Here is a 15385-nt window from a genome sequence, read left to right on the forward strand (position 1 = left end):
CTGCTGGAGTTTGATTTGGTAAAATTAGAAGAGAAATAGTTTCCTGTTTCAGAAATTAGAAAAGAGTAATCAAAAGCAACTGCCATTCTGAACCAGATTCTGTCCAAGAAGGAACCTCACTATTTAATGAAATAGAAATGATGGGAACCTTGGAAGGTAGTACATCAATTCGGCCTTCTGAGGGTTTGTGATAGATGAGAAAAAAGCTTATAATTAGAGGAGTAACTTAATATTTTACGGAAGATTTCAAAGAGCTCAAAGAAAAAAATAGGTAGAATGTTAAGGATCTAAAAATGAAGCTGGTTCAAAAGGGATTAAGGTGCCTTTTAAGACAAAATTACTTCTAATGAAGATGAGGGGAAGTGTCTAAAGAAACTAAATGTGATCAGTTAGGCAACTTGACCACCAACACATTTTAAAAGATCATGTGAAAGTGATTTATACATTTAAGTTGTAATTACAAGTAATGGAAGCAAAGGCAAGTAAGTAACCAGGCACAATACAAAAAGAATACCATGCTATAACAGCCATTAAGAAGGCTAAAGCCAAAACTGAGTTGAGGTGTGAAATAAATGCAAAAAACACAAACTAATAAAATAGAGCTATGATTGAAACAAAGGAGATGGTATGGATGGGGAAATAATATCTATTTTAACTTCTATTTTTATTCTGTTGTTTCTACCAAGGAGAATGTTTTTTCAACTGGAAAGACTAAAGAGAAATGATTCGGAGTAAGGAAAACTAAGGGCACCCTGAATTGCCTGCCCCAGTGTGTTCCAGTCACTTGGTTTTTCAGGTGAATTACATTGCAATGTACCAAAAGAACTGACAGAGGTGACTAGGATCCTTGAGGTATGGCGGAGGTATGGCCTTGAAGAGACCCTCAGGCTGAGGAAAACAAAAGTCAATACTCTGTTTCTCTGCTTTCACTGATGTTTGTCTCATCACACAGCATAAAATGGAGCCCATCCTCCTGCCATGATCTCTTTGTCTCTGTATTCCCATAAACCTGGAGAAATCTGTCCAACATGCCAGTGGCATCCCTCTCAGTCTTTACCATTTCTCCAACATCTGGGCAACTGTTCTCTCTTACCTATGGCCCAGCTGGTCCACCTCCTTCTCTGACCCCACAATTTCAACATTATCTTTTATGCTTCTTCATGCACGTGTCATCATTGGGAACACACTTCTTCCTTGCCTTAGTCACAAACCCAACCTTCATGTGCCCTGAAGACAACCTGAGAGGCATCTGGCCTGGCTTCCTTTGTAGGGAGAACGAGAATGTTGCCACAGTTCAATTCCCCTAAAAGTGTGTCAACTTCCTGGTCTCAGGACAAGGGTCTTGCATATGGAGAGAACTACTACATCAATGTTTACTGTTAGTCCATCTAAAATCTGTGTGACTTAGCACCCTCGACCCTTTTTACCTTCGGCTTTGTTTCACAGTTCACCACAGACTGAGGCAGGTGAGGTGCCCCTCTGCTTTCAGTCACTGATCTCGGATGATCACTGTTACCACCACAGCTTGACGTGAAGCTATTGAGTGTGGTGCAACCTGCCACACAGAGCTTGTGTTCCACTTGCATTCGTGCAAGGCCCTGGAGTGGGGCTTTTTCCATTTCCAAGTATAAGTCAATGATATGAAATAGATTTTTGGTAAAATTCTCAAATGGGCCAGTGATCACTGAGAGTGGGCAGACATTCACTACAAACAGGTCATACCAAACTGACTTTATGTGCTTTTTTGATTAAATGACCAGATAAGGAAGAGAGGGAAGAGACAGCACAGTGGAATTCATTCAAGCATTTGAAGATATTCTTGTAGATTAGATGAAAAGATAGCCTAGATGCTGGAGCAGTTAGAAAAGTGCCAAGTTGACTAACAAAATCCAAAATACATGGTCACTATCAGCAGGGAAAGAGGTCACCAGTGACTTGCAGATGAGATCTTTGTCCTGCTTTGACTTTCATTTTTGTTTTTAAACTTTTACTTTCTGTCTTAGTAACAACTCTAAGCCAGAAGGGCATGGACGAGGCCTAATGAGACCAAGTACCCAAACTGCACCCTCACACCACATGTGAGCCCCTCACCTTACCCCAGACAGGAGAGGGAGGAAGAAATGAAATGACCTCAGGTGTGGAAGAGATGGGGAGGGAGCATCCCCCTCCCACACATGTATAATAGGTTCACCAACACAGGACTAGACAAATGTGTTTAAGTGACTTGTCAGGGGTCCCACAGCTAGTACCAGAAGCCAAATTTGAACCCAGGTCTTCCCAACTCCAGGTCTGGCACTATATCCACTGTGCCCCTCTGCATTATTTTTTTTTTTATCACAGACTTCAAGACACGGATGAATGTTTATCAAATCTTGAGATCACACAGGGCTATTAAGTTGTCATGACCAAAACAAAATGTAGTTAGAAGAAACTGAAGGTAACAAAATAAAATTTAGTAAGAATAAATACAGATGAGCATGGTGGCACATGTCTGTGTTCCTTCTACTGAGCCTACTTCATAATGTTAAAATCTATATTTTAATTTTAATTTGATCTTTATTGGTGGCATATTCACTTTTTTTCCATCTTTAATGCTAGTGATTGGTTTTCTCTTTTTTTGTCATATTAATCAATAGTTTATCAATTTTGTTGACTTTTTCATGAAACCAACTCGTAGATTTATTTATTAATTCAATGGTTTTCTTACATTCAATTTTGTTGATCTCATCGTTGATTTTTAGGATTTCTAATCTGCTGTTTGATTGGGGATTTTAAATTTGTTGTTTTTCTAGTTTTTTAAATTGCATTCCCAATTCATTACATTTTTCTTTCCCTATTTTATTCAATAAGCATTTAGAGATATAAATTTTCCTCTAATTACTGCTTCTGCTATATCCCATAGGTTCTGGTATGTTGTCTCATTATTATCACCCTCTTTAAAGAAATTATTTATTTCAATTATTTGTTCTTTAACTTAATTCATTAAATTGTTTACTCTCTAATTAGTTTTTACTTTTTGTTTCCATAATCCCTTAATGTACACATGTTTTATTGCATTATGGACTGAAAAGGATCCATTTAATATTTCTGCTTTTCTACACATTAAACTATAATGTTTTTGTGCCCTAATATGTGGTCAATTTTTATAAAAGTGCTACATACTGCTGAAAAGACGGACTCTTTTCTGTTCTTATTCAATCTATGCAATTTTAATGTATCCCAATATTATGCTACCTTTTTGAGTGCCACATAACATGGCTGGCTCATTCTGAACTTTCAATCTGAACTCCCAGATCTTTTCTATAACCCACTCTCTTAAAATTTTTTGCGTCTAAGATTTTATATTTACCCCTGTTGAATTTTATCTTCTTAGATTGAGCCCACAACCTGTATCCTTATCATGATCTTTTTTAATCTTAATGTTGAAATTCAGGCTCTATTACCTAGTCTCATTTCCTTCTCTATATTTCTTTCTAAAAACTAAGTTGCAGGGGCAGCTGGGTAGCTCAGTGGATTGAGAGTCAGTCCTAGAGATGGGAGGTCCTAGGTTCAAATCTGACCGCAGACACTTCCCAGATGTGTGACCCCTGGGCAAGTCACTTGACCCCCATTGCCTAGCCCTTACCACTCTTCTGCCTTGGAACCAATACACAGTACTCATTCCAAAACTGAAGGTAAGGGTTTAAAAAATTAAATTAAATTTAAATTTAAATAAAAACTACATTGGTTGGTGAGTACTCTATGAATTCACATTGATTTCTTGAGACAAATTCCATTTTTTCTCTCTTACTAGAACTATTTCACTTAGTATCTTCAGAGGCTGATTTTTCTTATAATCTATGGGATTATTTTCCCTTTTGGACCTTTAAAATCTGCTTCCTTTAAACTCAGATGGATGTCAAATGAGCCCAGATTTCCTCTCCTTATCTAACATGTATTATTTTCCTGTTCTGTCACCTTTGGTATGCTTTACTTTAATTCCAGAATTATGTTATGTTCCTATGTACCTAGCACAGGGCTCTATAGTCATCATTATCAATGAAAATAATATCATTAATCATGTTATTAATAATGATGATGATAATAATAACCAGTACTTACATAGCTCTTCAAGATTTGCAAGCAATTCACATATGCAAACTCATCTGATCTTCACAACAACCCTAGGAAGTAGGTGCTATTATTATCTGACTTTACAAATGATGAAACTCTGGCTAAGAGGAGTTAATGACTCACACAGGGTCATACAGCTAATAAATGTCTAAGACAGGACCTATATAGTTTATTTCTAAATGTTGTTTTGCTTTTTAAACCTTCACCTTCCATCTTAGAATTAATACTGTATATTGGTTTTGAGGCAGACAAGCAGTAAGGGTTATTAGGCAATAGGATTTAAATGACTTGTGCAGGGCCATATAGTTAGGAAGTATCTGTGACCAAATTTGAACCTAGGTCCTCCCAACTCACCCTGAGCCACCTACATTCCTCCTCCTAACTCAGAAAAATATACAAATTAAATGGCACATATCATTACCTTCAAATACTTGATGATTGTTCTTCAGCAGGGTTTGGAGGCCTCCACATTCTCTTTTTAATCTTTGTAGAGTCTCTCTATCTAACTGATTTGCTACTTCTGCCAAAGAAAGGCTTCCTGTTGAGGTAAGAAAACAAACAATAAGGATTCTTCACCAAAATAAACAAAAACATAAATTTTTAAGTGCATATAAAAAGAAGAGACCAGTTAAGTATTCAGCACATGAAAAAATAAGATTAATTTTGTCATTTTACATATTTCATGTGCTTGTCTGGTTGAGACAACCTCACTCTTCATCCTAGTTTGATACCCACAATAAATCAAAGAAATCATTGAAAAATGACAAAAAATATAATAACCATATGCAAGAGTCCGATTGTTCACATATGATTATAATGATTTTTCAAAGAACATCCTAATATAATCTGCTTCAGGGAAGAGAGCCCTTAATCTAAATAGCTGTGGCAAGATCCCAGCTCTATTCCCATATGACCCTGGACAACTAACTTCCCCTTTCAGGAATCTAACTCCCTCCCCTTCTAAAACAGGGACTGGACAAAATAATTTCTAGAACCTCTTTTTCTAAATTCTAGATGCTCACCTGCCTGTTCATTATCATTTCATCTGTTCCACACAACAGCTCTGGGTAGAATGAAGTGAAAGTACTATCTCTACTTTACAAGGGAGGCAAATGGAGCTCATTAAGCATACTACTTCAGAAACAGAAGAAGTGCTAGAGATCATGACTCAAAAACTTCAAGTTATTAATGAGGTAAATGAGACTTATGATGTGACTTATCCAAAATCACATTGGGCAGTAGATCCAGAACCCAAATCTAATGTGGTCCTCCCTACCTCAGACTCAGTGACAATTCCACTCATTCTATCACATTACCTCTCCCTACAATGTCTCTATTCACAGAGAATTCAATTTCACAATTGAACACAAATGTTTAAGTGCTTATTACTGCCTCAAAAATCTTCTGATCTCTTACACCCATAGTATGACACAAAGGCCAGTGGATATTGAGGGCAAAGGAGAGATAAACACAAAATGCTAGTTAGGGTATTTTTCTAATAATGGAGGAAAGGATAGGCAGAAAAGGAGATGGGAATTATGCTACTTCAACTCTATCTTGACACATGTGGGCTCATTTGGGACCAATATCACCCATCCTCTGCTATGCCCCCAGATACCTCTCCTCCCTCACTTTCTTTTTCAGCTCCCTTTTCTGTGATGTCTTCTCCCATCAGAATGTAAGGTCCTTGAGGGGAGATGCTGACTTTCTTTCTATTTGTATTTGTATTCCAAGCACTTAGCATAGTTCTTAGTACATATTAAAACCTTTAAAACTGCTTGTTTTGACATATAAAATAGTTGACTAGGTTGAAAGGTCATTTCGCTATAAAAAAGAAAAGACCTTCACCACATTAGTACTAGCATAAATAATAAGCAATGAAAATATAATTTTTAAGAATATAACAGAACAAAAAAAGCATCCTACCCTTCTTGAGTTTACTGTCCAACCTCCAAAAGAATACTATTTTCTAGTTAACTTTTCTTATTGACTGTCTCAGTTTAACAGGGCAGTTATTTAAAAAATAGGTTAGGGGCAGCTGAGTGGCTCAGTGGATTGAGAGCCAGGCCTAGAGATGGGAGTTCTTAGGTTCAAATGTGACCTCAGACACTTCCTGGCTGTGTGACTCTGGGAGAGTCACCTGACCCCCATTGCCTAGCCCTTACCAACCTTCTGCCTTGGAACCAATACATAGTATTGATTCTAAGAGGGAAGGTAAGGGTTTTAAAAATAGGTTACCTTTTTTGTACTTTAAAAAGGCTAATATGACTGGAACAGAAATGGTATTCTTAGCACATTGGCAGTAGAATAGGGAAATCCTACCTTAGAATTAAGAATCTTTGGAGGAATTTGGTTCTTTACAGTTTGCTTTGTGACATGAGTTAATGACGGCAAGTTTCTGGCTCTTTCCTCAAGAAAAAAAGAAAGTTCGTACTCTGTTTTTCTTGCTCCTCACTGTTTTCTATCCCACTCGGTAACCAAGCAGAAAAAAGGCCCTTATTTATCAGTCTGAGGACTCTAATATTTATAATGGTTTAAAGTAGACTAATAGTTGAGGGAATACTGCATTTAACAAGAAACCAGATCACCAAACGCACAGAATTTTAATGATTTGGTCTCATTCTTTTTCCCATAACCACAGCAAGAATAAGATTTTCTCTTCTTGTAATTCAATATTTTTATGCTAAAAAAAAGTTTTAAAAATAAAAGGAATATAAAATTACATGGTAAAGACTTAAATAATAAAGTACTACAAAACAAGTAGGATTAAATCATGCAAAATGTTTAATTATATTAAAAATTACATGAAAGCAGAAAGAGAAGAGATCAGTACGGGTCTGAAAAAGCAGTTGTTACTCTGCTAAACTATACAAGCATTATTATGTTTTCTATTTTTTTTTTAACCCTTACCTTCTTTAGTAACAATTCTAAGACAAAAGGGCAAGGGTGAAGCAATAGGGGTTAAGTGACTTTCCCAGGGTCCCAAAGCTAGACAGTGTCTGAGGCCAGATTTGAATACAGGTTTGCTCAACTACTGGCTTAGTGCTCTATATATTGTGGCTGTCCCCACTATGCCTTCTATTGCAAGGTCACCTGAGAACATCCTGCTGCCCTTTGAGCCTCCTCAGATTGGAACATCAATACTTCGATCATTTTCTCACCCTGGAAGATGTATTCACTATTCAGGCCCCCTTATACTATAAGAGAGTTCTTCCTATTTGTCTTGTCTTACTCCATTAGAATATCAGCTCCTAGAGAGCAGGAACTATCTTTTTGCTTGTATTTGTAACCCTAGAATTTAGTACAGTGTTTGGCACATGGGGGTGTGTGTGTGGGGGGGGGGGGTGTAGAGCAGGAACTATCTTTTTGCTTGTATTTGTAACCCTAGAATTTAGTACAGTGTTTGGCGCATGGTGTGTGTGTGTGTGTGTGTGTGTGTGTGTGTGTGTGTGTGTGTGTGTTGGTACCATCATTCTGTGGCCATCTGAAATCATAATTTTTCTGGAAGGTTTAAGGACTCGAATATGAGCAATTCGATCAGAGATGTATTAACATGCACTACATGGAAAACATTTTAGAGAGCACTTCTTTGCCCAGTTTTGCAAGTTTCTTATTAATTTCATAAGAGAAAACAATACTAAATCAGAAAAATTAGTTTCCACCAAAGCACCTTAGCACATATCTCCTAGAAATGAGGTTGTTTAAAATTATTTACCTCCTCGATTCCAGGTTTTTGAGCTTCCACCGCAGGGGTCTTTTCTGGGGTTCTGCTGCTTCCCATTCAACAACAAATTAGCAACTTTCAAAACTATGTGATCAATGAAATCCCGTGGGAGAGAAGCACAGTTCCTAACTTGTTCAATTTTGTCTCTAGGCTGAAATCCATTTATCCAGATTCCATTTTCCTGGGGCACCTTTCTTTCATTTTCAGGAAACTGACCTTTGGAAGGTTCATCCCTGAGACAGTTTAAAGATACATGATGATCACAATGATCAGTTTCTACTGTGCTTCCTGGAGAGGAACAAGAATCTTCGATATGGGGAATCTGGGCACTGTATTGTCTCCTATCAATATACTCTGTTCTCTGCTTATCAACTAAAGCTTCTTCGGTAGCTGAATATGTTCTGGATTTTCCAATAAGGCAAACCTAAATTTACAAAAAGTAAAATTATTATTTTGTTATGCTAGCACAATATAGAAATATAGGAGTCAGCATTCAAAAGGAGCTTAAGGTTCACCTAGTCTAATCCCCTCACACCTTACAGATAAGGAAAACTGAGGTTCAGAGAAATGAAGCAGCCTGTCCTGGGTCAACAAGAAGGCTGGCTAACTTCAAGCCAAAAATGCTGACTTCAATCCCAGGGCTCCTTCCATTGGATCCACTGTTTCTGCATACTATCCTTGAGAGAATGTTCTTTTTCTCTATATATGTACCAAATTATGCAGTAACAGGCACAGAATTTATATTTATTTAAATAACAAAGCTCATAAAAGCCTAATTACACAATTTTCAATAGAGGCAACCTTCCCAAAAGTATAAAAATCTGAGAGTGAATCCAGAGCTTAGCATAGTAGCAAGCATATGTTGTTGTACAGTGATTTTTTTTTCGGCTATACCCAACTCTTGACCTCATTTGGGGTTTTCTTAGCAAAGATGCTAAGTGGTTTGTCATTTCCTTCTTCAGCTCATTTGATAGATGGTAAAACTGAGGTAAACAGGGTTAAGTGATTTGTCTAGGGTCACACACCAAGTATCTGAGACGGATTTGACCTCAGAAAGATGAGTCTTCCTGACTCCAGGGCTGGCATTCTATCCACTTGCACCACCTAGCTGTACCACTATGCACCACATAGTAAATAGCTAATAAATGCCTGTGGAACAAGTGAGTTAACATGGAGAAAAAAATCCAAGTTGAAATAAAATCTGGTATGATTAAAAGGCAATGAGACTAGCATCTGAACACAACTGACCTTAAGCATCCTTTTGTCCTCATATGTTACATTTTACAAAGTAAATTGAGGGCTGTTCTCTGAAGTAGTCACTTTCCAGAGTTGTATATTTAATTCAATGCTGTTGCCAAAGGTGTTTAGAACACTCTTTGGGAAAAGGATGTAGAGTTTAGAAATAAAACATCCAGGAAAACCAGGTTCATCACTTTATCACCACAAAAAATCCGATTTTTTTTTTCCAGAAAGTGTTTGGGTATTTGCATTCTCCAAGGCTCCCAAATCTGCGAGATTGTCAGTAATAAAGGGATTAAGTGTGCAAGGCCCTGGGGGGCAGACTAGGAGCAGTGGGTACAAGTTTTAAAAAAAAGGAAACTGAGGCTTAATTTGAGGGAAAACTTCCTTTTAAAGTTATCACCAAGTGGCACAGACTGCCTTGGGTAAGAAGGGAGATTCTTTCAAGCATAGGTTGAAATAGAGAACTTCTTAAGTTCCTTCCACTTAGCTATCCTCACTATCAACACTTTGGATATTTAAAAGAAGATGAAGGCACTGAAGAAAAAGCACAAAGAGAAGCTCCAAAAAAAAAACTCCAAAGAGAAGTTCTCAGTTTATCAAAAAAATTTTCTACAAATTTGTGGAAGCATAGCTACTTCATGCAGTGAGGTATCTGTTCACATAGCCACTCAGCTATTTAAGTGCTTTTGAGATTTTATTAAGTCTGACTTAATTATTAAAAAGATTAATTTATAATTACTCGATTAATTAAATACAAATGTGCAATTAGAGCATATGAAAAATGTGTTCCCGTAAAGAATTTTTTTTTTCTGAAATCTTAGTTACACTAGTTATATGCTTACTAAAACTATTCTTTATCACTAGTGCAGCCCTCGCAAAATTATCACAAATTCCAAATCGGGGCAATTGATGTTTTAGTTCTGTAGACTCCTACAAAATCTTCCTTTCATGACTATTAAAGGTCTTGGGAAGAAGGTAAATATCAGCACCCCCACATAGTCCCTTCTGATTCAAGAAGCTATCTCTCAATTGAAATTTACCAGAAGGGTAATCTGAGACAGATATAATTTTTTTTTTTTAAATAAAACCCTTACCTTCTGTCTTGGAGTCAATACTATGTATTGGCTCCAAGGCAGAAGAGTGGTAAGGGCTAGGCAATGGGGGTCAAGTGACTTGCCCAGGGTCACACATCTGGGAAGTGTCTGAGGTCAGATTTGAACCTAGGACCTCCCGTCTCTAGGCCTTGCTCTCAATCCACTGAACTACCCAGACAGATATAATTTATCATAAGGAGTATGTAACCCGATGATAAAGGACAGGCCTAATGGCTCTTCCTTTGTCCAAAAGGATTTGAATTGGGGGTCCAATACATTTTTATAAACATAAAACAAAAAACAGAATTCACCTGGTGATAGCCAACACTGCCAAGATGAAAGATCATTATTGGCCCCATCAGAGGAAGAAGGTATTTTCTTCCCATTTCATGAGGACCACTTTCTCTTTATCTCTAAGGAATGCCTTTGTAAATTTGTGACCTACATCCTGAGGTACCTCGAGCAGACTTTGATAAGTGGGTAATTAGGAAAGACCACCTTAACTATTTAAGATGGGACATGGCCAAATTATTCCAGCTTCTCAGGGATACCCCACAAACCTTTAAGAAATGCTGGGACATTGTTTCATGAAAGTATTAGGAATGGTTTTTCTTTAACTAGTAGCAATTGTATCCATGGTATCCCTCTCTTCAGAGGAGGGAGGTTAAGCTTTGGTCCACACAAGCTTCTATCCTCAAACCTCAGAAAAGAGGCTCTAGGTTTGACAGAATATTACAGTATAAAATCAAATATAAAACACCAGATAAAAAATTAATTCCCTTAGGTCTGGTCTTATAAGCAAAGCCATTGTGTCCAAGCCTATGAGTAACTTCTTTTTCCCTAAATACAATCTGTAAGGATACAGTTGAGGAGACTGCTAACTTTATTTTTAAAACTTTTATCTTTCACCTTAGAATCAATAATGTGTACTGGTTCCAAGACAGAAAAGTGCATTGAGGTCAAGTGACTTGCCCAGCATCACACAGCTAGGAAGTGTACGAGGTCAGAATTGAAGCTAGGATCTCTCATCTCTAAGACTGGCACTCTATCCACTATGCCACCCAGCTGCCCCTGAGATTGCAAACTTCTGATGAATATTAATTTATTTTGAAAATGACCTGAAATAACATTGTGTCCACTGAGATTATGATGTGGTTCCTGACTTTAAACCTAAATTGCTACAACTCTAAAGACAAGGATTAAAACTTACTCTTTTTGTTGATGGGATTCGAAGGCAATCTTCCTCAACATGGAATCCACAGGTAAACCCCACTTCTTTAATAAAATCAAGGTATTCCCTGTACTGGGTCTTCTTACTCTGCCTTCGGCTATATTTTCCAGTGAAATCAAAAAAACAACAAGGCAGGACAAAGAAACAGCAACTATATGATGACCTATAAAAATAATTAGCAGAGATGTAGAAACCAAAAGTTACAGATGAATCTGTTAATTAAAATTTAATAAGACTAAGCATCATTTCAATCCAATCAATATTAAATTCCAACTTAATGCTGTACAAAATTTTTTGCCCAAATATGATTTCATTGGTATAAGGAACTCCCTATGAAGAAACTCCCTCTTCCAATTCAAATCAGCAACCACCCTGCAAACTATAGTGTTAGAGAGTTAAAGTTTATATATAAGGCTCAGCCCCTGCCCTAATTGAACACTACAGTCTGAATGTAGAAGGAAAAGAGAGAAAAAGGTATATGTATCAAATCACACAAAGATTATGACGTATAAAACAAAAGAAGTAAATAAGTAATAAAGTGCAGTGAGATCCAAGAAGGGTAATATCATTACCATATCATATCATAAACACACTAGGTGCAATTCAATAGTTGCATAACGTGTGGAGAATGGCATCTAAAATTTTATTTGGTTTTGTATTTTATATGCTTTCACAGCAAAACAACCTGTATCTTCCTAGTCTTCAAAATAATTCAAAATAACTTTCTTTAAAACGCTAAAAATTAATTCCTGATGTTTTTCCATCAGAGCACTAGAATCAACGTGTTCTTAAGCAGAAAAAAAAAATCACTTCCTATATGCTTCTTCCATTTACTCAAGTCATTCTTGACTTCTGTTGATTCCTAAAAAAAATCTAACATATCTAGCTTTGGGAAAGTAAGTTTAAAAGCAGATACAAAAGAGATTAATTTAACATTCTGCTTTTATTCTATGAATGTTTTTGTTGTAGAGTCATTTCAGTTTTATCTGACTCTTTCTGGCTCCATTTGGGGTTTCTCAGCAAAGCTATTAGAACAGTTTGCCATTTTCTTCTCTGGCTCACTGAGGAAACTGAGGCAAATAGTGTTAAGTGATTTGCCCCAGGATCACACAGCTAGGAAGTGTCTGAAGCCATATATTGGAGCTCAGAGAGAGAAGTCTTCCTGACTCCAGTCCTAGCACTCTATCCACTGTGCCACCTAGCTGCCCCATTATCTTACAATAATGAAAACTAAACTGATGAGTATAAACCCTTCGATAAAGTCCTAAAAGCCAGTTATTTACTTTAAATTCCATAACTTCTTTGCAAATCAGGTTGTCTTCTGGGCTTTTCATCAGAATCAAAAGTGATCTCTAATACAGCATTGTGACTGAAGATATAAATCTCTCACACTATTTTAATTTATTAGCATATATTTTTCTTTTGAATGTTTGACTTTTTATTTTGCCTCACCTTGTGAGAGGGCTTATTACACAGAATGAGAACAAAATTTAAAACTCAGATAAAAGATACTGATTTCAACAGGGTAAAGAGCATGTTTTATTCACTGATGTCCTCATTAGGCATCAAGCACAGAGCCTCATAAAGAGGAAGGAGTCAATAAATGTGTGCTAAACTGAAAAGCAAAGTGGAAAGAACACTAGACTTAGAAGTCAACAGCTCTGGGTTAAAAACCCAGCTCAGATACTAGTTATAGAGACAAGTGTTCTTCCACCACCCTCACTGTTTTTATCTATAAAATGTGGATAGCAATTCATATCTTACTTGTCTCACAGGCTTATTAGAAGCAAAACACTTTATAAATGTTTTATTAGAAATAAAAAGGAGGAGAGTTAGGAGACTCAGTGGATTGAAAGTCATGCCTGGAGATGGGAAGTAGTGGGTTCTAATCCAACCTCAGACACTTCCTAGCTGTGTGATCCTAGGCAAGTCACTTAATCCCCATGGTCTAACCCTTACTACTTTTCTACCTTAGAATCAATATACAGTATTGATTCTAAGACGGAAGTTAAAAGTCTTAAAAAATACATAAACAAGAATGCTATCTAAATGGTCATAGTTCAGATCTCAAAAAGTTACTACCATTTATTATTCCATATATTTTTTATTTACCTTGCTGCAATCACAGGTATCCATGGAGTCAGCTCATCTGAATGGTTTCCAATTAACCAATCAACCTCTGGGAAAAGGTAACTATCATTTGGTCTAATTGCACTTTCCTGAAACAATGGAAAAGTATATGTTCAAAGAAATCTCCAGTTAACTAAAGAAAATGTCTAGTCTGGGTTTTAAAATACAGAAGTGTGAAAATTATCAATATTTTTCTGATTATTGATCTCTACTTTGTCAGTAAAATGCATTATACTTTGATATATAAAAGGAGGAGATAACTAAATATCAGTTGAGATTCAGAGCTGTACATTTCTAGTTTCAATATTTCTGTAATGAGAGAAACGAATACCTTCTGTAAGAGTTTTCTTATATAAGAAAACACTAGATACCAGCCCAGGTTTGCTGAGGCTAATGATTAAATTAGAGATATAAATTACTTAAATATTCCCTGAACTTTGACAGAACAAGATTAACATATAATTTCATTATGTGAAGCTGATTTATTAAAAATAAAAGAATACTATAAAAATACCAGAATGTGGATTTCTATAAAGGCACTTTTCTATCCAAGCTTCAAAGGGAAAAATCCATGTTTTTAAGTACCATGTTCTCCACTACATTCCTCTCTACCACACAAAACCTTAGATATAGGTATATTACATTTTGTCATGCTTCATTTTATTAAGCTTTAGAGATATTGTGGTTCTTTTTTCAAATTGAAGATTTGTGGCAACACTGTGTTAAGCAAGCCTATCAGCACCATTTTTCCAATACCATGTGCTCACATTGTCATATCTCTGTATCACATTTTGGCAATTCTTGCAATATTTCAAGTGTTTTCATTATTATATGTCTTATAGTGCTACAGTGATCAATGATCTTTGATGCTACTACTGTAATTGTTTTGGGGTGCCACAAACCAATCAAATAAGATGGTGAACTTTATCAATAAATGTTGTGTGTTCTGACAGCTCCCCCAACTGGCAATTCTTTTATCTCTCTCCCTCTCTTCTTGGGCCTCCCTATTCTGAGAGAAAAATATTGAAGAATTTTACATAAATTTAGTTAATAAAAGCAGCAGTAAGGTTTGAAAGAACAAATTTCAATTTTAAAGAACTTCTACAAAGGGTAGAATGCTATCAAACAGCATTGCATGCCACAAAGAAATCTTTCATGAAATTTTCATGTACCAAACTTCACTGATGTCTTCTTTTAAGAAATTGCCACAGCCACCTCAGTCTTCAGCAACCACCACCCTGACCAGTCAACAGCCATCAACCCCAAGGCAAGACCCTCCATCAACAAAAAGATTACATCTCACTGAGGGCTCAGTTAATGGTTAGTATTTAAAGCAATAAAATATTTTTAATCTAGACACATAGATTATTTTTTAGTCAAAATATTATTATACACTTAATAGTCTATAGTATACTCTAAGAATAACTTTTTTTTTTAAACTTTACCTTACCTTCCATCTTAAGAGTAGTAAGGGCAGGGCAATGGCGGTCAAGTGACTTGCCCAGGATCACACAGCTGGGAAGTATCTGAGGCCAGATTTGAACCTAGGACCTCCCATCTCTAGGTCTGGCTCTCAATCCATTGAGCTACCCAGATGCACCCTAAGAATAACTTTTAAATGCACCAGGAAACCAAAAAAATTGTCACAATAAAGTGTGATTCAGTCTGAAACTTAAACCACAATATCTCTGAGATATGCAAACTATGCAATACAATATCATATAAAATTATACAATTTGAGGCAGTAATCGATTATGGGGTTTTTAAACAATTATTTTGTTGATGATCTTTTTTATTCTCTGCAACTGCCCAAAGTTTTCTCACCTCACAACAAAAATATCCCTCCTAACA

At 36.5% G+C, this 15385-nt stretch overlaps 1 protein-coding gene across 8 annotated transcripts in view; it reads right to left on the minus strand.

Annotated features, from left to right (window-relative positions):
• The window catches only part of TRMT44 (tRNA methyltransferase 44 homolog), a 144853-nt gene that overhangs the window by 92945 nt on the left and 36523 nt on the right, over window positions 1-15385 (minus strand). For all 8 annotated transcript variants that reach the window (XR_008912816.1, XM_056802370.1, XM_056802375.1 and 5 more), the window contains 4 exons: window positions 13517-13623; window positions 11384-11567; window positions 7829-8261; window positions 4535-4651 (listed from right to left, as the gene is read on the minus strand). Coding sequence is in view for 7 of the 8 variants with exons in the window: in XM_056802370.1 (XP_056658348.1) it covers window positions 4535-4651; window positions 7829-8261; window positions 11384-11567; window positions 13517-13623 (841 nt within the window). In the remaining variant the exon portion in view is untranslated. The remainder of the gene's footprint in view (window positions 1-4534; window positions 4652-7828; window positions 8262-11383; window positions 11568-13516; window positions 13624-15385) is intronic.

The sequence above is a fragment of the Monodelphis domestica genome, chromosome 6 (genome assembly GCF_027887165.1).
Source record: "Monodelphis domestica isolate mMonDom1 chromosome 6, mMonDom1.pri, whole genome shotgun sequence".
Taxonomy (NCBI): Eukaryota; Metazoa; Chordata; class Mammalia; order Didelphimorphia; family Didelphidae; genus Monodelphis; species Monodelphis domestica.